The following is a 24175-nucleotide window of genomic DNA, read 5'->3' on the forward strand; positions in this document are numbered from 1 at the left end:
ACTTGTTGTGCAAGGTCCTCACTGTAGTGCACTTTGCACAACGGGGATTTACTAGTCATAAACTGTGCCTGAGGGTCACGAGGCGAGGGTTCATTGGGAGCAGAGAAACAAGGATGGAAGCCAAGAGAAACTTAGCTGTTGTGATCCACTGGCCAGGAAATGGGTTCTCTGAGTTTATTAGGCATCTAGGGGGCAGTGAGACCTTCTAGAAGTCTCGGTTAGCAAATCACTTTGCTTTCGCAATCTGCATATATTTGTAATTAAAATTCCGTTTTCTGCCAGTACCACTGTGTCGTGAATGGGGGAGTAAGTCCCCCTTGTGGGGTCTTTAAGGAGCGTTCCAATGCGGTTGTGCAAATTACACTCAAGCTAAGAAATTACAGGATTTATTAGACGCACAGCTCCTAGGGAGGGGGGCACAGCAGGCCACACCTGGCTAGTGGCTGCATGGCAGGAGTGGCCAGGGAGAGGTCCCACCCGGCCGATGGGGAGCAGAGACGGGGGGATCTCTGGAAAAGTACCCTTATTGGGGGCCAGGAGGGCACGCAAAGCCTGGAGGGGATCTCACTGGTCTATTTCAGTGTCACTGGATCCCAGACAGGGGAGGGCGAGAAGGGGTATTTGTGACAGGTGCCAGCCTGACCACACAGGGGCGCTGGGTGGGAGGTCACAGCCCCTGCGTGGGGACGTTGAGCCATCAGGAAAAGAAGAAGTGTCGACAGTTTACAATCCGATCATCTTCACTCTTTATTCTCCTTTCAATCTTGTTTTCCTTCCCTGGGTATGAGAACCAAGACTGATCTTGCCCAGTACGGTTCTACTTTAGTCACCTGACACTGGAAGAGAAGAAATGTGTTCTCTTAGCTATTGGTGACGCAGAACTGAGACACGTGACAATGTGCTCAGGTCTCCGTAGAGTCCGCGGGGCTCTGGACACCAGCTCCGGGCACTTCTCAGACTCCTCACTGCATTTTATTATTGTTTCAAAGAAAAGAACACCTCGTCTTTGTTTTTGTTCCTTCTTTTACTTCCATTCTTTCTACCTTGCCTCATTCCACAAATCATCGGCCACGGAATTCGTGTGCTTTCTCATAATCTGTAAGTCACGAACACACCTTCCCTCCGTGGTGGGGGGTTGCCGGGGCAATCCCTGTCGCCTCTATTTTGCATAGAAAGCATGGAAGTTCGAGAAGATGAAAAGAAGCCAGGAATCACAGAACACAGACCCCAAGGGGCCTGTAAACGATCAGTGACACGGAGGACAGGCAGGGCCACACAGAAGCATCGGCGGATGTCAGCCGGTCCTCTGTGCTCCGTTGAACCTTTGAGAAACAGGTGTCGAATGGAAAATGCCATCCGTGTATCGGGACACCCACCACGTTTATGTCACTTTCGATGCATAGTGCAACTCAAAAGATACAAACTAAAAAGCTTCGAGGCACCAGAACAGGACAGGAGAATTCTATCTTTTAATAGTTCTACGATATTTGAAGTGAACATTTAAAGTGAAAATGCTAGTCAAAGTATTTTTTTTTTTAAATCACTGCTTAAGCAGCTATAAACATTTTTAAGAAAAATAGCCCAGGACAGAAATATAATCGAGATTGCACACATTCATGAATCTGTCTGACTCCTAACAAGCCCAACTTGGGAAGCCTGGAGCATTTTATATGTTAGAAGCATAATTATCAATCGTTAAAATACCCACTCGATCACACTCCAGAACATTTTTATTGCTTTGCTTTTGAATGCTCACTTAAGAATTTTCTCTGAAATGTACTCAGAGCAGAGACAGTCAAACAATAAAAGTGAGATATTGGAAGACCATAATACTAAGAAACAGTCGGTGTAGAAACCGCTTAACCCTGGGAATATCTTCCCACATTTTTTGTTGGTTGGTTGGTCGGTTTGCTTTTCCCGGAGAGAAGCCTTTCATGAAGGAAGCCTGGTGTTTTGATGCTTGGAGGGAGGAATACCAGTGTTTCTTCTCTCCCTCTCCCTGCAGAGCAGACCTGTGAGGGGCCGAGCTCTATCTTTCTCCCCCACTGTCGCTGGATTCTTTTTTTTTTTTTAAATAAAATTTATTAAATGTTTTTTATTTTTGAGAGCGTTCAAGCAGGGGAGGGGCAGAGAGAGAGGGAGAAAGGGGATCTGAAGCGGGCTCTGCACTGACAGAGAGCCAGACGCGGGGCTCACACTCAGCGACCCTGAGGTCATGACCTGAGCCGAAGTCAGACCCCTGACCAACTGGGCCACCCAGCCGTCCCCTCCCTGGTTTCTCCTGATGCAGAATCTTGGCTCTAACCCTTGTCCTTTAAACTCTTGCGAACTGGGAAAATCTTGTCATGGGCTTTGCCTTTAACCACAGTTGGTAGGGTTTTCTGAGCCCATCTGGCCAAGCCGTCTGGGTGCCGAGGGGCGAGACGGAGGAGGCATTGGCTTGAGACAGACAGCAACTTGGCATCATACTCTTGATATTTCTTTTTTTTTTTTTTTTTGGAGTTTCTCCTGAGAATTCCGACTTCGTTTTTCAGTGACTCAGCAGTCTTGGTAGGAAAACCCAAAAGTATGGGTAGATGAAACCTCCAGCACCCTAGTACAGTCTATGCGGGCATTATTCCGAAGGGCTCGCGCCCTCAGCCTGGGAGCCAGGCGTCCGGGGGGCTGATCCCCTGCTCCACTGTTTGCTGTAAAGCTTGGCAAAGAAACTTCCCTTTTCTGAGCCACTGTTTTTCTTCTACAAAAACAGCGTGATTAAACCCTAACACGCAGGGTCATGGTATGGATTCACTGAGATACTGCTTATGAAAAAATATCACTTTTAAATATCGGTGTTTCTTTTTTTTTTAATGTTTATTTATTTTTTTATTTTGAGAGGGAGCAAGAGCGGGCATGCGAGCGAGGGAGGGGCAGAGGCAGAGAGAGAATCCCAAGCAGGCTCCTGTGCTGTTGACGTGGAGCCCGACTTGGGACTCGATCCCACGAACCGTGAGATCGTGACCTGAGCTGAAATCAAGAGTCAGAGGCTTTAACTGACTGAGCCATCCAGGCGCCCCACCCCCCCCCCCAAAAAAAAATCACTTTTAGTGTCCAGGAAATAGGAGGATCTCAACACCAGTGAGCCCTTTTCTTCAGATGGGTGTCTGTCTGGTGGAGGCCAGCAAAGAGAGGCTGTGGGGACAATGACAAAGGCAGGGGTGCCCTGGCTGGCAGTTCAGCACCTGCAGATGCCCACATGTTTGTTTTTTAAAAATTTTTAAAAATGTTTTATTATTTATTTTTGAGAGAGAGAGAGACAGGGTGCGGGCAGGGGAGGGGCAGAGAGAGAGGGAGACACAGAATCCAAAGCAGCTCCAGGCTCTGAGCCGTCAGCACAGAGCCCGACGTGGGGCTCTAACTCACAAGCTGTGAGATCACGACCTGAGCCGAAGTCGATGCTTAACCGACGGAGCCACCCAGGGGCCCCAGGTGCCCGCATGTTTTATGTTCCGTCCACAGAACGAGCCCGAGGCAAGACAATAAGGCAGTCAAAGAAAGTGTTCTGTCATTTCCCTCCTACCTGTTCAGAGATGAGCATTTCTTCCACTCCGTCTGTCTCCTTGGCCCCAGGTAGGAATAGAGGGCGTTGAAATGTAAGCTCTCCTAGAAAGCAGCTTGACCGCTTCTGTCTGCCATCCTCCACAGAGCCTGACACAGAGCCTTCCCGCTGCTGTGGTTCAATAAATGTTGTTGGATGAATAAATGAGCGAGAGATCCTGACTTAAAAGAGCCCTTGAAAGATCCTACCTTGAAAGGGTAGTTCTGTTTCAGAAAGAGACTTCTCCGGATTGCAAGCTTTCAAGCTCAGGGTGAATCAAAAGTTCAATGTCATGGTGGCCCCTTAGACTCTGTGCGAAAGAAGAGGATGGATATTTTGAAGGAGAATGACCATTTCAGGTATTTTTCAGGTCATATGCCATAGATTGCCCAGGGATGGTAAAGTGGATGTTGCTTCTGCGTTTTGTCCTTTATAGTTTATCTACTGTAGACCTTTGCTCATCTGCTTAAGCATAGGTGTTAGGCATAAGTCATTAATTCTGCCACCTTGCGTTTTCAGCATTTACGTGAATGAGATAAATCTTTGCTTTTATTTATTTATTTATATAAGACATTAGATATCATATATATGTATATATATGCCTATATCTATATAGCATTTCTGAAATCTTCGTAGCTAAGGCTTGTGATAAAACATGGGCAGACCTACTATACTCCACAATGGAGGATTTTCTTCTAAAGTTTGTCTGACTCTGTGAAATAATCCGGAAGGGTGGTAGTGACGAGCAACTTTGGTTTACAAACCAGACGACGTCAACAAACTCTCGCGCTCGTCTGGTCAGATTGATTGGATCATATGTAGGTGGGGGTTTAAGTTGTCCTGATAATTAAGTGAGGAGGTCTAAGCAAAGTTCTTGGCTCCGGACTTTATTCATAGGAGGCTGTCCACAAACACAGAACATCATCATTATGATCATTTCGTGAATAATTTGGTAATATATTTTCTTCTCTCTTGGGTTCTCTTCTCTTGGGTACTTTTCCCATCCAAGTACTAACCAGGCACGACCCTGCTTAGCTTCTGAGATCAGTCGGGATTGGGGCACGTTCGGGGTGGTACGGCCATAGACTTCTCTTGGATACTTCTAAAGCCAGTTCACAAATTTCAGTTAATGTGAATTTCACAGAATTTGGGAAACCAATGGGCTTTTGTTGCCTGGTGGCAAAATACCATCTGAAATTGACTTGGGGGGTGCCTGGGTGGCTCAGGCATTTAAGCGTCTGACTCTTGGTTTCAGCTCAGGTCGTGATGTCATTGTTGTGAGATCGAACCCCGCGTAAGGCTTGTGATGACAGCGTGGAGCCTGCTTGGGATTCTCTCTCCCTGTCTCTCTGCCCCATGGCTCCTCCCCTCAAAATAAAGGAATAAACTTAAAAAAGAAATTGATTTGGGATGATGCATTAAAAAGCTTCTCCCTCATAGAGGGGAAAAGTGATTATGCAGTAGCGTGTACAACCTTTAAGTAGAAATACCATTCGTAGGAACATGTGTTTCCGAATTCCTCGAATCTGGGCAATCTCCCCACTCCCCCATATGCACCAAGGCATTCGTGGTCACTGCAATATGGTTTGTAACGGCCAAAAATCAACAACTACCTAGGTGTTTATCAATATGGGACGGGTAGATTGTGTTAAGTCAATACTTAGCTTTTGAATATTTTATGAGAATGCCTTGATCTCTACAAAGTAAATGGTAATAAGTAAATGACAAAGTGGTAAGCAGATACATGGCACTTCCCAAGTGTCGGCCGCTGTTCCTCGCAGCAAGGGAGTACTGTTGTCATTTTACAGGCACGGATGGGCTAAGGAAACTGTCCAAGATCTCCCAGTGACTGGTTGACGGTGAGGTAAACAAATCTATTAACTGACACAAAGAAGGTTGGATCGGATGCTCTCTGAGATCTCTCGAGCGGTCGTATCTCAAAGGGCTATGAGCCTGGGCTTTGGGGTCAGACAGCCCTTTGGTCAGACCCCGGCCAGCTGTTCCCCTGGGGCAGACGACTGAGTACTGAACCAGTTTTCGGATCTGTGCCGAGCAAAGAGCAGACACTGCCTGGCGGGGTCACGGGCAGGGGGCCGATGGTGATGCCACAGGGCGAGGAGCATCCATGGGGGGACCCCCTCCGGACCCTAGAGTTGGCATAAAGATTAGTTTACACTGAAGGCATTTGGGAATGAACGGCTGCAGAAAGCAGCCTTCTTGGAACTTTCTGAATCTGACTTGAAAGCAGCTGCTTCTGAGAAGGGAGGCTGCCGTGAATCCCCTCCTCAAGGCGGATCCGGCCCCGGGAGAGAGATCAAGATAAACCTCCCACAAATCCCCTCTCCACGGGGTTTCACGGCACAGAAAAAGGAAGACCGCTGTCCCCCGCGTGAACAAATATTACCGTAATTTTCCCTGCCTCTGGTTTGTGCTCGCGAAACCGCTTTGTCTTTCCTAAAGACACCTTTTTGTTCTTTCCGTAGAAGCCCCGTCTCCTCCGTCTTTCCCTGCTAAGTGAGGTCTGCAAGCCTCCGACTGGGGAGCCAACTGGGAGCCAGCTACTTCTTTTGTTAACTCCTATTTACGTGAACACATTTTTTCTCCTGTTCATCTGCCTTTTGTCAGTTTATTCTGTTTGGTTATTTTGAGAGAGAGAGAGTGTGTGTGTGAGCAGGGAAGGGGCAGAGAGAGAGGGAGAGAGGAAATCCCAAGCAGGCTCTGCGCTGTCTGAACAGAGCCCGATGCGGGGCTTGCTCTCACGAACGGTGAGATCGTGACCTGAGCCGAAACCAAGAGTTGGACGCTCAACCAGCTGAGCCACCCAGGCGCCCCATGTCCGTTTATTCTGAGACCCTCAGTCACTGCATCCGAGGGACTCCGGACATCTTTCCTTCCTGATGCTGGCAGGTGTTCAGGGCGGATTATCATCATCCCTTGTGATTCTGAAATCTCAGGATTCTACTTTCGTCTGCATATTTAAAGAGTCCAAAATGTACCCTAAGATTATAAATGAGATCATCAAGCGTACTGAAGCACTGAGGTAAACATTTTGAAATGGAAAAGATCTGGATTGTACACATAGCATAATGTAGTTTCCAATTCTGTAAAATTTTACGTAGGTGCAAATTCGACGGCAGAAACGAACCGTGGAGGCTAATTATATGAGCAGAATATAGCGTCGCAAAACTAATAATGAGCAACTGGGATGTCTAGTTAATGAGATGCATGCTTTTTATTATGCCACGGGTTGATTAAAAATGAATGGCAAGCAGTTTACAAAAGTGACGTCACTTGATCCTGCCTCTAACTGATTACATCCAGGATGAGCTCCTCATGTGCCTTTCTGAAGATTGGGAACAGGGTGGGTCTCTCCTCCCTGCCCCCCTTTTGGAGGAGGAAAGAGGGAGGGTATCTCCAAGTGACAGGGACTGGCGACTTGTGGATCCGGCGGTCTTCCCTGTAGGGACGAGGGATCAGGCGGTATTTGCTAGTGCTTTCTCCAGTGCCTGGGACGTAGGCTCGAGCTTCTCCAGAACGTTGTTAATGACAGGAAGGATCCTGTGGCAGACAGGTAGCATTTCACTATGCCTGATGTGTGCCCTGTCTCAAATCAGGGGGATCCCTATTAGAAAATCTGAAAAGAAAGGATTGATGGGAAGCGGTAAATGCAGAAGACAATTATAATAAATCGTAAAAAAATGGTTAACTGTGGGGCTGGGGAAAGAGTGGCTTCTGCATGTTAAGCTTTTCTGTACTGTTCGAATTTTCTAGCCAAGGCCATCTATGCGTATCATTTATTTTCCGTGTCAATAAGGGTTTTCCTGCTAGTGAAAACACAGACGACATTTTGTTCTTTCTTGTTATTTTGTATTAAGCAACAGGAGAACGCACAGTATTTAAAAAAAAAAAGGAATAAGTTAAAAAAATAGTTTGCCGTCGTGCATTAATAAAGGCGAACAAAAGAGCAAGACGGAAATTAACAGACCAATATATGAAAATATTTAAATGATTGCACAGCGACTTGAGTTAAATAGATTCTTTAGTCCTCCACCTTTTCATACACGTTCTCCAGTGTCTTCAGGGAGACGAACTTTAAAATTTCCACCCAGAACTGTGAGGTGTCTGAACTTTTGCTCTATTTGCAGCAGGCCAGCCTGCTTGTTTTCTGGATGCTGGGAGAAGACAAGAGACACCTGGGTCAGAGACAGAGGCGTGTGTGACTTGCTTGGTTACCCAGAAAGCCCAGCAGGCAGCCTCACGTACCGGCCACAGTTCTCCTTGACCCTGCGTCACCCGTGGGCCGTGTTTATAGGCTCAGGTGGATGCCTGCATGCACGTGGGGTTATGTTACGAGAGCTGAGGGAACCTGAATCTTTTGTGCAGGACACGTGCTTGCCCTTAGCTTGGAAGAAAAAGATTATCTCACAAGGAAGCTTTCTGTATAAATGTCCTTGGAAGATAGTTCGGGATAAAAGATAGTCAGGGCTTCTGTTTGTAAGAGGTGCAGAAATGTGAGAAACCCATGGCGAATTGTGTTACCTCTGCTCTGGCCCCCACACGGCCTTTTGTCTTCCCTATGAAATGGCTATTATGTGGCGCAAAGGACTTCCTTCGTGTTGATGTCAACTGACTTTTCAGATACAGCCTTCTTTTATCCTAGGCGAAGTAGGATTCTTGTGTCAGAGTTAATTTTGAACTTCTAGGGGCCCTAATCATCTTGGTTGGACGGTGTTGCTGATTCAGATTTAAAACGCTAAGAAAAGAGCATCCTCGTTTTGTTACTAAAACAACCCAAACAGTTTGGGTTAGATAATTAGTTGAAAAACAGCTATTTGATCTTGACATAGTTTTCAACTTCTTTGGCTAAATCCTATTTAAGTTATTAACACTTCCTTTTGAACGCAGAATTGTAACTACCACTCAGAAATGACTTATTTTTTTCTAGAAAGGCTAGAAAGATTCTGTGATGGTATGTTTCCCTTATAAACAGTGTAGGATAAATCTAAATGTCTCCTTTGAGAAGAAAATTTTCAACGGAAGAAATTTGCATTCCGTTGCTGCAGGATTGTTTACTTGTTTCCCTATATTAAAACAGGCAGTTTGCCTCTTTTTTTAAAAAAATGTATTGGGGCGCCTGGGTGGCGCAGTCGGTTAAGCGTCTGACTTCAGCCAGGTCACGATCTCGCGGTCCGTGAGTTCGAGCCCCGCGTCGGGCTCTGGGCTGATGGCTCAGAGCCTGGAGCCTGTTTCCGATTCTGTGTTTCCCTCTCTCTCTGCCCCTCCCCCGTTTATGCTCTGTCTCTCTCTGTCCCAAAAATAAATAAACGTTGAAAAAAAAAATTAAAAAAAAAATGTATTTATTTAAAGTTTATTTATTTATTTATTTATTTATTTATTTATTTATTTATTTATTTAAATATTGACTCAGTGTGGGGCTGGACCTCACTGCCCCCAACATCAAGAGTCGCACACTTCTCCGACCCAGCCAGCCAGGCGCCCCGGTAGTTAGCCTCTGGAAAGAAATTAAAATCCACACCGAATATTTCAGAAGTATTTAGTTGCTCAGTCTCCCTCAGAGGTTATTTAAAAATAGGGTTTTTGTTCGAGCTGTATATCACTACTGTGGAGTTTTCTTTTCCCCCCAGTTTATGGTGCCGTCACTGACACATCATACGAAGGTGTCCAACGTGGTGATCTGACGTGTGGACGTATTGCGAAATGATCCCCACGATGAGCGTGGTCGACACCCAGCACCTCGTATATTTTCTCGTGACTCTCGAGGCTAAAAGTCCAAGATGAAGGTGTGGGAAGTTTTGGTTTCCCCTAAGGCCTCTCTTTCTTGACTTGCCGATGGTCACTTTCTCCCCGGGTCCTCAAATGGTCTTCCCTCTGTGTGTACCCTATCTAGGGTCTGTCCGTCTGTCCAGATGTCCCCTTCTTATAACAACCCAATAACACTGGATTAGGACTCACTGTAATGACCTCATTTTACCATAATCACCTCTTTATAGACCCTTTCTCCAAATACAGTCATATTCTCAAGCACTATGGGTTTGGGCTTAAACATACGAATTTTGAGGGGGACACAGTTTAGCCCATCACAGCGAGTGACATGAGTTCCCTGCCTTATGACGTATTTTATTTTTTAAATATTTTAAATTTTATCTTTATTTGAGATAGGGATAGCGTGTGAGTGCACACGAGCAAGAAGGAGGGGCAGAGGGAGAGAGAGAGAGAGAGACAGAGGGAGAGAGAATCTTAAGTAGGCCCCATGCTGAGCACGGAGGGCTGGATCCCACGACCCTGGGATCATGACCTGAGCCGAAACCAAGGGTCAGATGCTCAGCCAACTGAGCCGCCCGGGAGCCCCTTAATGTCGAATTAAACACAAACTGGTATCAGTTCAAGTCACTGATTCTTCTCAGTGGGAAATATTTCTCAATTTTGTATAAATAATCTATTTTATGTATCATTATTTTCAACATATTCAGGAGGCTAACAGGATCGTGCTATTCTGCCAATAATCTGAACTGTTAAAGAACGCCCTCAAAACTATGCCGAGAGTCCAATTTAAACGTTTTATTTAATCCTTTTATTTCAACAAACTTATTTAATTTCTTCCAGTTGCTGATAGGATGTGCACACTATTAAACACTCATTTGAGGCATTTCTTATAAAACCAGCTAAACTTTTTTTTATTCTTCTGTGTGACTCCTCAAATACTGAAAGCTGAGTCATTTTTCAGAAACGAAGTTCGTGCCATATATGAAGTCACGCACACTTATTTGCAACGTTCTGGTATTGTTTTCAATAACCGTATGTTGTTTTTAAGATACGATCTTGTGGAGGCACCCGGGTGGCTCAGTCGGTGAAGCGTCTGACTGTTGATTTTGGCTCAGGTCATGATCTCATAGGTTCGTGGGATCGAGACCCACATCGGACTCTGGGCTGACAGCATGGAGCCTGCTTAGGATTTTCTCTCTCCCTCGCTGTCTGCCCCTTCCTCCCTTGTTTGCACATGCATTCTCTCTCTCTCTCTCTCTCTCTCTCTCAAAAATACATGAGTAAATATTAAAGTAAAATCAAATAAAATACCATGTTGTTGTCATGGAAATATTTTTTTCCTGGCTTTTTCTTTACCTCTTTGCCAGCAAAAAATGGCCAGATAGCTTATAAAATGTATTTCTCCTGATCATTTAGGAAGATTGGGAAGGGAAGAGTATGGAGAAACCCAAACTCTAGTTTTCCTGCAGAGTCCAGGAAACCTGACTTCTCTCCTGGGTTCATATTTCAGGCAGAAGGTAAAACAAAGTGGTAAAAGCCTAACACTTAGCAATACAACTTGAGCAAAAATAAAGTTTTAAAAATACTTTATTTCAACCATATTTCGGCAATGTTTACACTGCCCTTCTCTATACCTCGCAGATAAAAAAAAAAAAAATCACGTCAATCAAGAGCAGCGGCATTTAGGACCTGTTTCTTGCGTCTGTGTTGGCCCCGGGGGTGTGGACGGCTCCAGGGTTGGGCCCCCGTGGGTTTCTGGGTGGCGTAGCTGTACTCGCTCGTGGGGTGGGTTCCGCCTGGAGGCAGGGGCGGGTGTTGGGACACAGAGAGGTGGTTGTGTCTTTTGGGTCAGCTGTGGGTCTGACTTTGTGACTTGCTTCCACGAAGAGGCCATAAAGCATACCAGGAACCACTCATTAAGTGCACGCTGTTTCCGGCACATGGAGATTTTCACATCAGAATATACTACTTACATGCCTGTAATGTACCTATTGTGTGCATTCAGACATACGTCTTACACACAAGCAAATCTTTTAAGCACACTTGGGGGGCGTGTTTTCTGGTTTTAAGCCAGATGAGAGATTATCCATTCCCTTTCTAGAACACGTTGAAGTAAACGTATCTGCACGCGTTGAAGCTTGAGCGGTCACCGGGCACGAAGCCTGCTGGTCTGGATGACTGAGCGGCTCCTTCCGGGTCCGACACGTGACATCCAGTCCGTGTTACTGAATGTCCAGTTCAGTCAATAAAACCAAAGTGGCAGGAGGATACTTTCCTTGTTTTCTTTAAGTGTAAACCTTGTGGTGCTTTCTGGTTCACTAAAATGTTAAAAATAATTTATCACGAGAGCACGGACTTGAAAGCAACCGACCACAGCGTTCGCTTGGTCTGATTACAGGAAATGATTTTAGTATGTCCTTTCGTGGCCCGCGAGCCTCCAAAAATAACAGGGACAAAATGTTATATTTAGCAATAGCAATAATTGTTAGTATTCCCCCCTTACTCATGAAGAAGCAGAGACGTGGGGAGATTAAGTATATGTTGTCCAACACCATCATGGTCCGGCACTTGAAATGGCCAGAATTAGAGCTCAGAGCTCAGGGATTCCCGCACACCCCCTTTGTCCCCGCAACATCCCCTCTCCTACCGCAGAGGTCTTAAAATGCAGTGAACAGTGTTAGTGCAGAGTGAAGCTTGGATTTCATAGGGGCCCAGCTTAGAGCCCTAATGATTATCTATTTTTAAAACCACTGAGACCCATTTCTGTAGACAGCCCCACTCCTATTTTGAAACAAAGAATTGGTAGGAAAGCCTTTCTCACGACGCAGATATTTCAAACGTACAGTGACAAATACATGATTGGCATCTCGAAGGTCATTTGTTGACTCTAATGCAGAATGGGATGGGGCACGTTACGCTGGAGACTGGGGCTTTGCCTGAGCCTCGTAACGATCCTTTCCTGTGATTTAGATCCTACTGATGTGACTGCTGAATAAACGAAATGCAGAGTGGGCAGCTTTTCAGAAATGTCATCGATTGCTAAAACATATTATTTTAGAAACGCATCTGTAGCATGTGAATGGAGCCCAAGCCGCGGACTCGGGTTCCCTTCCGCATAGCTAACGGGGAAACGGAAAACTTCATCAGACGTTGTTTGTTCCTAATCATGGATGAAACACTCAATTGTGATGCTTTTAAAGTGATTGAATATTGAGTCCACGTCTAGCTGAAGTGTTTCTGATCGATAGTGGGGAGGGGGGGTGTTGGTTTCCTTTTTTTCCAGTTCGTGTGTTATTTATTAATTGTGATGTATAATATTTGTAGAGTGCAATTAGTTTAATTGTGATGTATAATATTTATCATACCAGCCAGGTACTGTTGTGAACATTTTCAAATATTAGCTTATTTTTTAAAATTGAAATCCAAGTTAGTTAACATATACTGTAATAATGATTTCAGGAATAGAATTTAGTGATTCATCACTTACACATAACACCCAGTGCTCATCCCGACAAGTGCCCTCCTTAATGCCCGTGGCCCATTTAGCCCATCCCTCCACCCAGCACCCCTCCAGCGACCCTCAGCAGGAATGCCATGGAGAAAATGGTTAGGTGATGAACCCGTGAAACTCTCATACCCTAGCCCATCAGAACTGTAAGATAGTTTTTCTTGTTCCTACTTTATACACGAAGATGCTGGCTTCCCTGAAGTCACTCCTATAACAAGAGATGGGGAAGAAGTTGGATGGAGCCGATTTTCGATTTTCGTAGGTCTGCGTGGAGGGGAACCTGGGTTAGAGCTGCTGAGGAATTGCCCAGGGCAGCTCGCTTCCACCGGGACCGCTGCTTTCTGCTCCCGTGGGGTCTGCCCCTTCCCGCGTGTTAGAACAGGGCGAGGGTGACCCTTTGTTCTTGTCCGTCTGCGTTCAGCCTGTGCATCTGTGTTTGTTCTGGAAACACTAAACCAAAAATATAGAATAATAGATTATATAGATAGAAGAATAGAATAGAATAGAATAGAATAGAATAGAATAGAATAATAGATTAGAATAGAATAATAGATTATACTACCTCTGAAAAAGAAACGTTAGCTTAACAAAAATATACGGGATCATTTCAGTAATTAGCCCCAAACATGAGAGCATAGATATGCTGGTAGAGATCCCACCTGTGCCGGACTCGCTTCACTTAATCTCTGTGTCTTTAAGGACACATATCATTGATTTGTATCCAAAAGGACTGTTAATAATTCTACATGAGACACAAATAATGTAATCCCTTAAAATTAGAATGAATTATGATAATCACCTAGGTATATACATACACATACATAGGTTCCAGGTATTTGAATATAATTAAAATCGGACACGATGAATGTTTTGTTTTGAACACGGATTCTCAGAAGTTGTGAAGAGTGTGTTTTGAATCCCCACTTTTCATAGACTATTAAGACACTGTTGCCACTTGAAGTATTTCTTAAAGAGTATTCTGTGCAAATTCCACTAAAATAGAACCCGAAATTCCTTTTGCTGTCTGGCACTATCATCACACAATCTGAAGGGTGATTTTCAGAATTTATATTCAGTAAACAATATTTTAGAAGGAAGTAATTATATATCAAGAAAATACAACGTAAGTATCCTTCTTAGGAAGTAATTTAATTAAATGGTTCATGCTGAGATTTACAAGTTTTGTCAGCTACACTCAAATAAATATTGACTTCAATTCTTTTTTCTTTATTTATTTTGAGAGTGAGAGAGAGCACATGGCGGGGAGGGGCAGAGAGAGAAGGAGAGAGAGAGAATCCCAAGCAGGCTCCGCCGTGTCAGCACAGAGCCCAACGCTGGGCTTGATCCCATGACCTGAGCGGAAATCGAGAGTCAGTTGCTTACCTGACTAGCCACCTGAGTGCCCCTTGACTTCAGTTCTTAAATTGAATTACAAGTTGGGCATCACCGTGAATGTAGGAGCTGATGTTTCTCTCTTCACTGTTTACCTGCACATCTTGGGTACTGAACCTGAGATGTCAAGTAACAGGATGCTGAGTTTGACAGATGAGCCCCCTCGGCCGAAGGTACTGACGGTATCCAAAATGGCAGCCAGGAGCACAGCCACAGTGGCCAGCCTTCGTGGACCGCCTACCTCCAGGCCGATATGGGAATGTTACTTTTCAGATATTGTCTAACTTAGTAGCATCTCAGCCTGTGGAGTTAGGGTTTACAAGCTGGTTTTGTACAAGCGAGGGAACTGTGGCCCGCAGCCCATGACTACAACTAAGACCGCGGGCCGGCAAGTGGCGGGGCAGGTACAATGCGGTTCCAAATTCACATCTGGAGCGTGGAGGCGCGCTGATCGTGGCGTGGCAGTTGCTAACCCTTGAAAACGAAGACGGCGTAAAGAACAAAGATGACACTTCCATTGGATGAGAGAGATGACTGAGTGCGTCTGAGTTGGTATTTCATTCTCTAGCCCAGAGGAAGAGTTATAGCATCGGAGAATCCCAACACATTGGAGTTTTTGATATCCTTAGTTCCGTCTGTTTATACCTCGTTGTCGTGGCTTACTAGGGATTGAACTTGATTTGGTCGTTAAGCTGGGCCTAGTGTTCCGCAAGGCCAGACAACGAGGCAGGCATCATTCCTGGCTGAGCTAAGAAGAACTTCGCTCCCGGGCTGTTTGATGTTATCTGGCTGTTCGTGTGACATGCAGGCAGGAAGGTGAGTCTGACCTTCTGATGCAAGTGGGCATAAGGAAGGGTCGACTTTTTCCCCCTAATTATATTACTGTCATATGCAGGAGTATTACGAGGACATCTTTTGCCTCTCTGAATAATAAAACTGGGAGAGATCAAAGAGCGTACAACTGGAAGTTTTGACTGTTGGGTTCCAAAGAACTGACAGAATTTTAGATAGACTTAACGTCTGGCATTACGTTTTAGAAGCTGAGGGCCCTTACTCGTTCTTTGCGGAGCATAGACCGGTAACGTCCTTGGAGGGGGTAGCATTTTCTAGTAAGATGCTGTGTAACAGGAAAACTTTAGATTGTTTTGCCTATTACAGCCTAGACCATCTGGGAAAACTGGTTAAGAATCTGATGACGAATCAATGGAATCAACTTTAAAAGGCCATATAAAGCGTCAGGGGTTGGGCATCTGGGTAGCTCATTGGTTGGGCATCCGATTCTTGATTTCGGCTCAGGTCATGATCCCAGGGTTGTGGGATCCAGCCCTGCATCGGGCTCCATGTTCCGCTTGATTGCCTTGGATGTGGGGCTGCGTGTGAACGTCTGCAAATTCCTTATTTACCCTGCAAATAAGGAAAAGTTAGACCATGGCGACTAATCCAGGCCCTGAAGAAAGGTTGTCGCACAGCCTCTCAAACGTTAGCGGTGTTTCTATAAAGCGGGCGGCCTTTTGCGTATTAACAAGGTGAGGCACCCATCCCTCACAGGCACGAGAGGTGACAGCGTGAACTCGGCATTCTGCAGACACATTGATCCCTTTCTCCGTTTTCTCCCAGGGTTTTCCAGGAAACACAAACGCAGACAGCGTGGTACATTACAGACTCGAGCCTCCCTTCGAAGCCAGGTTCCTGCGCTTCCTCCCCGTAGCCTGGAACCCTAAGGGCAGGATTGGGATGCGGATAGAAGTGTACGGATGTGCATACAGTAAGTGGTGTTTATTCCCCCCCCCCCCCCCCCGCCGACATCGATGACGGACTGACGTGCTCTAAATGCTGAACTGAAAACTGAACCTGACTTCTTTCAGCCTTTTAAATATCTATGTAAAACGGTTTTTTATGGAACGCCTTGATATTATGCTGTCTTTAGTTATTTTCTAGTCGAATGTACAGGTGCACCTGGCCTGAGCCTCAGAACCTTTACTTCATGAAAGTAACGAACTCCAAATCAACAGCGGTAATTTACTGGGACCGATGATGCTGTTCTCTGATGCTGTCACTGGGGTGACCCTCGTGTGGGGACGCTGGTGATCTTGTTTTCCCCGAACCCCACGATGATGACTCAGTTCTTCTTTTAGGTTCACTGCTTGCGTCTCCACTTTTCTCTACTTGAGGCCTCTTTTGAACGTCATTTACGTGTCGTGTCTTCCCTCTTTTCTCTACTGATGAGAAGAGTAACAAAAATCGCATAAATACAAGCATAAACACCTTCAGTGAAATACGTGGGGGAATCAACTCTACGGTTGCCATTTCGATGATCTAGAATATACCAGTATTTACTTAAAGTAATACGAAAAGAAAAAATAATGATTAAAAAACACCTTCTAGAAAACCGGAGACTAACTCAAAGAGTATATCGGATGGGGACGTCTTGTAAGGTTGGGTTTTTGGTCCCACTTCATTTCGAAAGTGATGTCTTTTCTCCCAAATTCGGTTCTCATAACCACTATTATTATCCTGGCCTTCATTTCCTCATTCCCTCACTGGCCATCTAAGAATTTATCGGACACTTGACCATTTGCCAAGAACCGTGTTAAACATTGGAGGTGGGGGGCCGTTCTAGAATGATTCATTTTTGTTGTCAGGATTTTATGAGAAGCCATAAAATTGTACAAAACAGACGTAAAATACTGGATCGTGACCCCGGGGCACGGGGAGTAGAGCGGTCAGTCGGTTTTCCAAGTGAAGGGCTTGGGAGGTGAGCTGCGGGCAGGGAGGGGTACTGGGGAGGGAGGAGGAATGCGCGGAGAAGTAGTGGCTGCAGGAATCTCAGCTTCTGTTGGCTCAGGGATCAAGGAGGATATGGGCACTCGAGGGCACAGGGAGCGGTTGTGTAGGAATGATACCATTGCCCCTTCGCTAACCCCACGGACAGTGAGACCTTCTGGAGGTGAGGCTCACCGTCCCAGAAGCAGCCCCGTTCTAGATTCAAGGGTCCCCTTCGGCCTCAGCGTCATCCAGATGACAGGCTCCCCTTCCACTCTGTTTCCAAATCCTACCTCCGCATGGCATTTCCGTGCGCCATTTAGCCCACGTGACGCCGCGTGGCCGTCCGCCTTTTTCTTTCTCTTTCCGTCGGTCGTCTCCTTCCGTCCTTTTGTTTCTGGGATCCACGAACACGCTCACGGCCGCAACGGCCGGGACACCTGATCCTCGGTTTCTCTTTGATCCCATAAAATGAGTTTCTCCTTTCTGCCATTACCCGGGAAACAACGTCAGGTTTACTACTTGAAAGCCGTGCGTGCTCTTTGATGGGGATTTGCCATCAGCTTGATGTTCTTCTTGAGGAGATATTACCATGGTTCCTCCGGTTAGAGGTCAGTGCCAGAAAGATCAAAGCTGTGCGCCTGATCCCCGGAAGGGCTGGTTGGCTGTGTAGCTCTCATGGGGCCTGCGTGCATCCAAAATTCAGCAAACACGAGCTGTCGGGCATCAGGGGTTCCCACCGTAACTTATAATAGTCCTCACTACTTGTGAAACTTTGCGGAGTACATTCCTTGATAGTAGGGCCTCTCTCTGTATTGTCTTCATTTTTATTATTAATAAGAATAATTGTTGAAGCCTAGCACTTTGCACTTTTATTTTTGACAGTGTTTGAATATGATACGGTTTATAGCCCAAAGGGCTAATGATTATCTCCCCCCCCCCCATTTCTATTTTCACTTCTCTGTTGATAGTGAGAAAATGTCCAGATTGCTTATCTTGGCATATAGTGTCCCTTAGATGCAACGTCTCTGTTTGGTTTCATTTCTTTACACCCCAGTTATACTCCAATGACACTGGCCATTCGTAGAAACCAACCTCATGCATTTTCGTGGCTTCCTGGCACACGAGTGTTCTCTTCCTGAAAATCCCTCCCCCCTACTTCTAGAGTGCACAGTCTGTTTAGAGTCCCCTGCCCCCTCCAGCAGCCCCCAGTGTCCAGTGTTCATATTCCCCATGGGCTTGTTCTTGGCTTTGTATTCTACTCTGAAAAGGTCTCTCCTTGGGTGTCTTTCTGCTTGCTTAAGTTTTCAGGAACGTTTATGCACTGTCTGATCAATTCCAAGTTGACATCCCTGATGCAGGTCTCTGAAGCCACGGACAGGCATTCTGTGCCCAGGTCTACCTTCATTTCTTTCTCGATTGTTATTCCTCTTTGGGGCATCTTCAGTTGCTTCTTTTCGGCCATCTACTTCGACTCCCCGTGTTCAAGGTCAGCGTCTTCTCAAGTCTACCCTTGAGCTGGCTCCATTCCCATCATGGTTTATTAGTGTGTTTATTGGTGAATAAGAGAAGGAAGAAAGAAGGAGGGGAGGACAGAAGGAAAGCAAAGACGAAGGAAGGAGTGCATGAATCCTTGGGAATGTGGAATATGTAGGCACAGAATGGCGAACAACGTGGTAATCCACCAGTCATCTGTGTCGCCCTCCAGTCCTGTGTCAGATCAGGCATTGAAAATAAAATGGGTTAGGGGCACCTGGGTGGCTCAGTCGGTTAAGCGCCTGACTTGGGCTTGGGTCGTGATCTCACGGTTCATGAGTTCGAGCCCCACATCGGGCTCTGCGCTGACAGTGTGGAGCCTGCTTGGGATTCTCTCTCTCTGCCCCTCCCCTGCTCGCACACTTGCCCCCCTCTCTCTCTGTCACTCAAAATAAATAAATAAACATTAAAAAATATTTTAAAATTTTTTTTTTTTTTTTCAACGTTTATTTATTTTTTGGGACAGAGAGAGACAGAGCATGAATGGGGGAGGGGCAGAGAGAGAGAGAGACACAGAATCGGAAACAGGCTCCAGGCTCTGAGCCATCAGCCCAGAGCCTGACGCGGGGCTCGAACTCACGGACCGCAAGATCGTGACCTGGCTGAAGTCGGACGCTTAACCGACTGCGCCACCCAGGCGCCCCTAAAAAATATTTTAAAAAAAGGAGAATAAAGTGGGTGAGCAGGGAAGAGAATAAGGGAATAAAACAGGTAATTGACTCTTTGAAAATACTGTGTTTATTTAAAAAGTATATTGACGGGGTGCCTAGGTGGCTCAGTCAGTTAAGCATCTGACTTTGGCTCAGGTCAGGATCTCATGGTTCGTGGGTTCGAGCCCTGCGTCAGGCTCTGTGCTGACGGCTCAGAGCCTGGAGCCTGCTTCGGATTCTGTGTCTCCCTCTCTCTCTGCCCCACCCTGACTTGCACTCTGTCTTGCTCGCTCTCAAGAGTAAAAATTTAAAAATAATAAAAATAATAAAATAAAAATAATTAAAAATAATAAAAATAAAAAATTTAAATAAAAATAGAAAAACAGACCGATGATTGCATCAAAAATGGTTTTATTTAACAACCTCAACATGTGTCACTATTTATAATCCTTCTGTTACCATTCTATTTTATATACAATATATAGTTAATATTTTCTATCTAATGAGATACACGTATGTATATACATGTATACATACACATTTATATTCATCGACCCATGTAAACTCTGGTGTTCTCTGTTCCTTTGTATCGATCCACATTTCCACCTATCATTTTCCTTCCACCTTAAAGGCTCCATTTAGCATTTTTTGCCGTGTAGGTCTGCTGGTGAGGACTTCTTTCGCATTTTGGATGTCTGGAGGAAGCTGGTATTTCGCCTTCATTTTTGAAAGTTATCTGAGCTCAGTATGGAATTCTAGGATAACGTTTTTTCATTCATTACTTTCAAGACATTGCTCTTAAGTTTCCTCACTTGTATCCTGTCCCCAGAGAAACCCACTGCTATCTGTATCTATGTGTCTTTCGAATGTGTCATGCCTTTTTTTTTCCCTCTAGCTGCTTTTAAGATTTTGAGCAATTTGTTTCTGATGTAGTTTGGTTTTGTTTTATTCGGTTTCTTGTGTTTGGAGCTCACTGGGTTATTTTGATTTGTGGGTGTATAGTTTTCATCAGATTTGGAAAGTTTCAGCCATTGTTTCTTCAAATTTTTTTTTCTACATTTTCCCCTCACATTTTTCCTTAAGGGACCCAATTGTCATTAGATAAAACACATATTAGGCTGTTTGTTTGATTTTGTTGTGTCACACAGCTTCACTGATGTCCTGTTTATTTTCTCAAGTAATTTGTTTTGTGCCTTGTTTCATTTTAAAATATTTCTATTGCTGTGTCTTCGAGTTCACTAGTCTATTTTTCTGCATTGTTTAACCTGCCAGTCGTCCCATTCAGTGTGTTTTTCAACTCAGACATTGTAATTTTCACTTTTTTAGAAGTATCTCTTGTGTAGCTACCTGACTTCTTGAACATATGCATGACAGTTGTAACAACTGCCTTAATGCCTTTCTTTGCTAATTACAGTATCTGGGTCAGTTCTATTTTGATTGCTTTTTTTTTCCCCCTCACTGCGGGCCGTACTTCCCAGCTTCCTAGTATGCCTGGAGATTTTTGAGTAGATGCCAGACATTTTGATTTTTACCTTGGGTGCTGGATATTCTTGCTTTCTTATATGCTTGAGCTTTCTTCAAGGACACATTGAATTGAAGGGATTTGATTCTTCTAGGTGTTGCTTTTAAAGTGTGTTGGGGCGCCTGGGTGGCTCAGTCGGTTAAGCACCCAACTTTGGCTCAGGCCATGATCTCACGGTTCGTGGGTTCGAGCCCCGTGTCGGGTTCCGCGCGGACAGTGTGGACCCTGCTTGGGATTCTCTCTCTCCCTCTCTCTCTCTCTGCCTCATCCCTAACTCATGCTTTCTGTCCCTCAAAATAAATAAAATAATAAATAAATAAAACTCATAATGATAAAATCACGTAAAATTGGAAAAACGCTGTTATTTTCAATTAAGTATCACATTTTCTATTTTGGAATGTGGGTTCTATACTCTTCCAATAGAGGAAAGTACCGCTTCCTATTCTAATGCGTAACAAGTGACCTCTATTTCAAGTACCCCAATTATTTAGTTAGTTGAATGACATACAAAGACATTGTTCATGAAGCCTTCTTGTGGAAGTTTAGTGTGATGCTAAGCGGTAATTTACTACATCATTTGGGTGTTTTTATTCAAATAAATATTATAGTCGATTATTTGTATGAATTATGGGCATCGTAAATTGTATTTGCTCTTACAGTAGTCCAGTATCAAACACTTTACCTTCGTGAGCTGATAAAAGGTCACCTGAGCGTCACCAGTGAGCTCTAAGACTGGAAAGGTGGTTTCTCTAGTCAGTCTGTAATCAGTGGTATAGAGATCGGGGGAGCCTCTGTTTAATGGAGATTATTGTCAAGGTGGAGCTTGAGGCTTGAGGACCCCGGGGCTGTCCCCCATCCATACTCAGAGAGCTCACTCCTACTGACTCCTTGAGCTAAGCCTTCTGTCTCCCACAATATGATGTTTCGGTTTAATTTTGAAAACTCTGTGGCCTTTGAAAATCGTGTTTGAGGGATACGTGTTTAAAAAAGTCATTCTGGATTTGCCGACCTGTCAATTTGTTTTCAGATAGTCGGATTGGTTTTTGAGTATCTGTAAGTAAAGGGCATTTTGCAGAATTGATTCTCTTTGATGAGGCCTGTCACTGAGTTTCCAGTCTAAATGCTCCTGTTGTAAAGCATCTTTGTGATAACGTATATGCTGGGCTTCACAGAGGGGCTTCTTGATTAACAGTACAGCCCACTGTTGGGACCATGTTGGCTTCTTTCTGGCACCTGTCTGTAAATTGCATGTGACAGGCACCATGTGATTAGTAGGATGTTTACATTCTTTCTCTCCAAATGCTTCCCCGGAGAAAAGCCCTCTCGCCCCTGCTTCCCTCATCTTGACTGTGAGTTGCTTCCCCGTCACCAAATTTCTTAGCCCCACGGTAAGACTAGATGATTCCTGCAGAAATGCGTTCTTTCACGAGAGCCGAAGTGGGGACGCGAGGGAAGCACTGTCCGCTCTGGGAGGGTCCGGCCACATCTGTCCGCTTCTGTTTTATCCCGACATCGATACAGTGTGGTGCCTCGTGGCCTATGTCAATATGAAATGAAAATGGGGCTGCGTTTGGGGAATGAATGAAAATGAAGTCAAGGCAGGGGCGGGGCGGGGGTGGGGTGGGGAGGAAAATGGGGAAAAATGGTCTTTTACTAACAAAACTGTATTTGCCAAAGCAGAATCCCTGCTGAAGCTGAATTTGAAGTTACGGAAGCTTGTCAATATAAAACCAATCTTTTATAATACGACACAGGAGCCAAAATACTTTCTTATACATTATAAATAAATACACATTCAAGAATAGTCACAAGTGGGGGCGGCTGGGTGGCTCAGTCAGTCAAGCATCCGACTCTTGATTTCCGCTCAGGTCATGGTCTCACATTTACGAGATCGAGCCCTACATCGGGCTTTGCACTAACAGCCAGGAACCTGCCGGGGATTCTCTCTCTCCCTCTCTCTGTCTCTCTGCCCTTCCCCTTTTCGTGCATGCACAATCTCTCTCTCTCTGTCTCTCACAATAAATAAACATTAAAAAAAAGAATAGCCACCAATGAAGTGTATTGAATTACGCAATAGGCAGATCAAAAAAATAATTAAGTTGGTGATTTCCCATGTAAAATAGGGTTTTTAATGTTGAAATCAAAGAAAGACCACAAAATGTCCGGCACTGAACTGGCTCTCGTCACGGCCACCTCTGAACAATCAGGAATTGAGCCCGGTGACCGTCACCAGTCGATTCCACGGAGTGGAAGATGTACGCATGTCTATAAAGGGCCAGACAGCACACATTTTAGGCTCAGTGGGCACCCTCTGCCACTGTTCTTTGTTCTTTTAACAAACCTTTACAGAAAGTAGCTCACCGGGGCTATACAGGCTGCAGACTGATGTGGATAGTTTCCGATGAAGAGGAGGAGCAGCCTGGCCTTCCAGACTTCTAAAAGCAATTCCTGAATTTTATCCGTGTCATTCTCACCCCCTTAGTCTGTTGACCGTTTAAGTAACAGACTTAACGGAGCTCAAGTCTGTTACCGTTTAAGACTTTAGTGAAACTAACCAGGACTGTTACAAGATGCATTGTTGAAGTGGTTTTGTTTGACTCGGTTGATGACGTAGCTGAATGATGTAATTCCGCCACTTTACAGGCCTAGAAAACCTGTCAAAAGACATGTGAAGTCTGCCTCATAAGATCTCATGGGATGATTAACATGTGGTTGATTGTGAGACGTCCAAGTGTCCGTGATCTCGTTGGAGAGAGAGCTGAAAACATTCGAGGGTTGTAAGGCCACTCTTTTGTGTTTCTATAAATCCAGTAGATTTTTCACCGCTCCGTTTTACCTGAGGGGAAGGTTCCAGGAAACAGAATTTAGCTGCTGGAGAGCAGTGGTTCTCAAATGTAGTCATCAAGCCAGCAGCGGCATTGCTGGGGGTTCGTGTTAGAAATGCGGATTCTCTGTTCCCACCCCAGGCCAGCAGAGTCGGAACTCTGGGGATGGGGCCCAGCAGTTTGCGCTTACCCCACACTCCAGCACGTTCTCCTCCCTGGAAGGTCAATATTACGCTTACAAAGCAACAGTGGCCCCAGGGAAGCTGAGGGCCAAAGCTATCGGATTAGAATAATCCTGACAGAATCATTCATGGAACAGACAGCTCTCATTCGCTCACTTCACAAAGAAGCCTTAGGGGCGCCTGGGTGGCGCAGTCGGTTAAGCGTCCGACTTCGGCTCAGGTCACGATCTCGCGGTCCGTGAGTTCGAGCCCCGCGTCGGGCTCTGTGCTGACGGCTCAGAGCCCGGAGCCTGTTTCGGATTCTGTGCCTCCCTCTCTCTCTGGGCCTCCCCCGTTCATGCTGTGTCTCTCTCTGTCTCAAAAATAAATAAGCATTAAAAAAAATTAAAAAAAAAAAAAAAGAAAGAAGCCTTAATTATTATCATTGCCTTTCGGT

The 24175-nt window shown here is 45.1% G+C and overlaps 1 protein-coding gene across 1 annotated transcript in view; it reads left to right on the forward strand.

Annotated features, from left to right (window-relative positions):
- The window catches only part of LOC115499820 (contactin-associated protein-like 3), a 196462-nt gene that overhangs the window by 72792 nt on the left and 99495 nt on the right, over nt 1–24175 (forward strand). Inside the window, exon 4 of the mRNA XM_030294015.1 lies at nt 15879–16026. Within this exon, the coding sequence (XP_030149875.1) occupies nt 15879–16026 (148 nt within the window). The remainder of the gene's footprint in view (nt 1–15878; nt 16027–24175) is intronic.

This window comes from Lynx canadensis, chromosome D4, assembly GCF_007474595.2.
Source record: "Lynx canadensis isolate LIC74 chromosome D4, mLynCan4.pri.v2, whole genome shotgun sequence".
Taxonomy (NCBI): Eukaryota; Metazoa; Chordata; class Mammalia; order Carnivora; family Felidae; genus Lynx; species Lynx canadensis.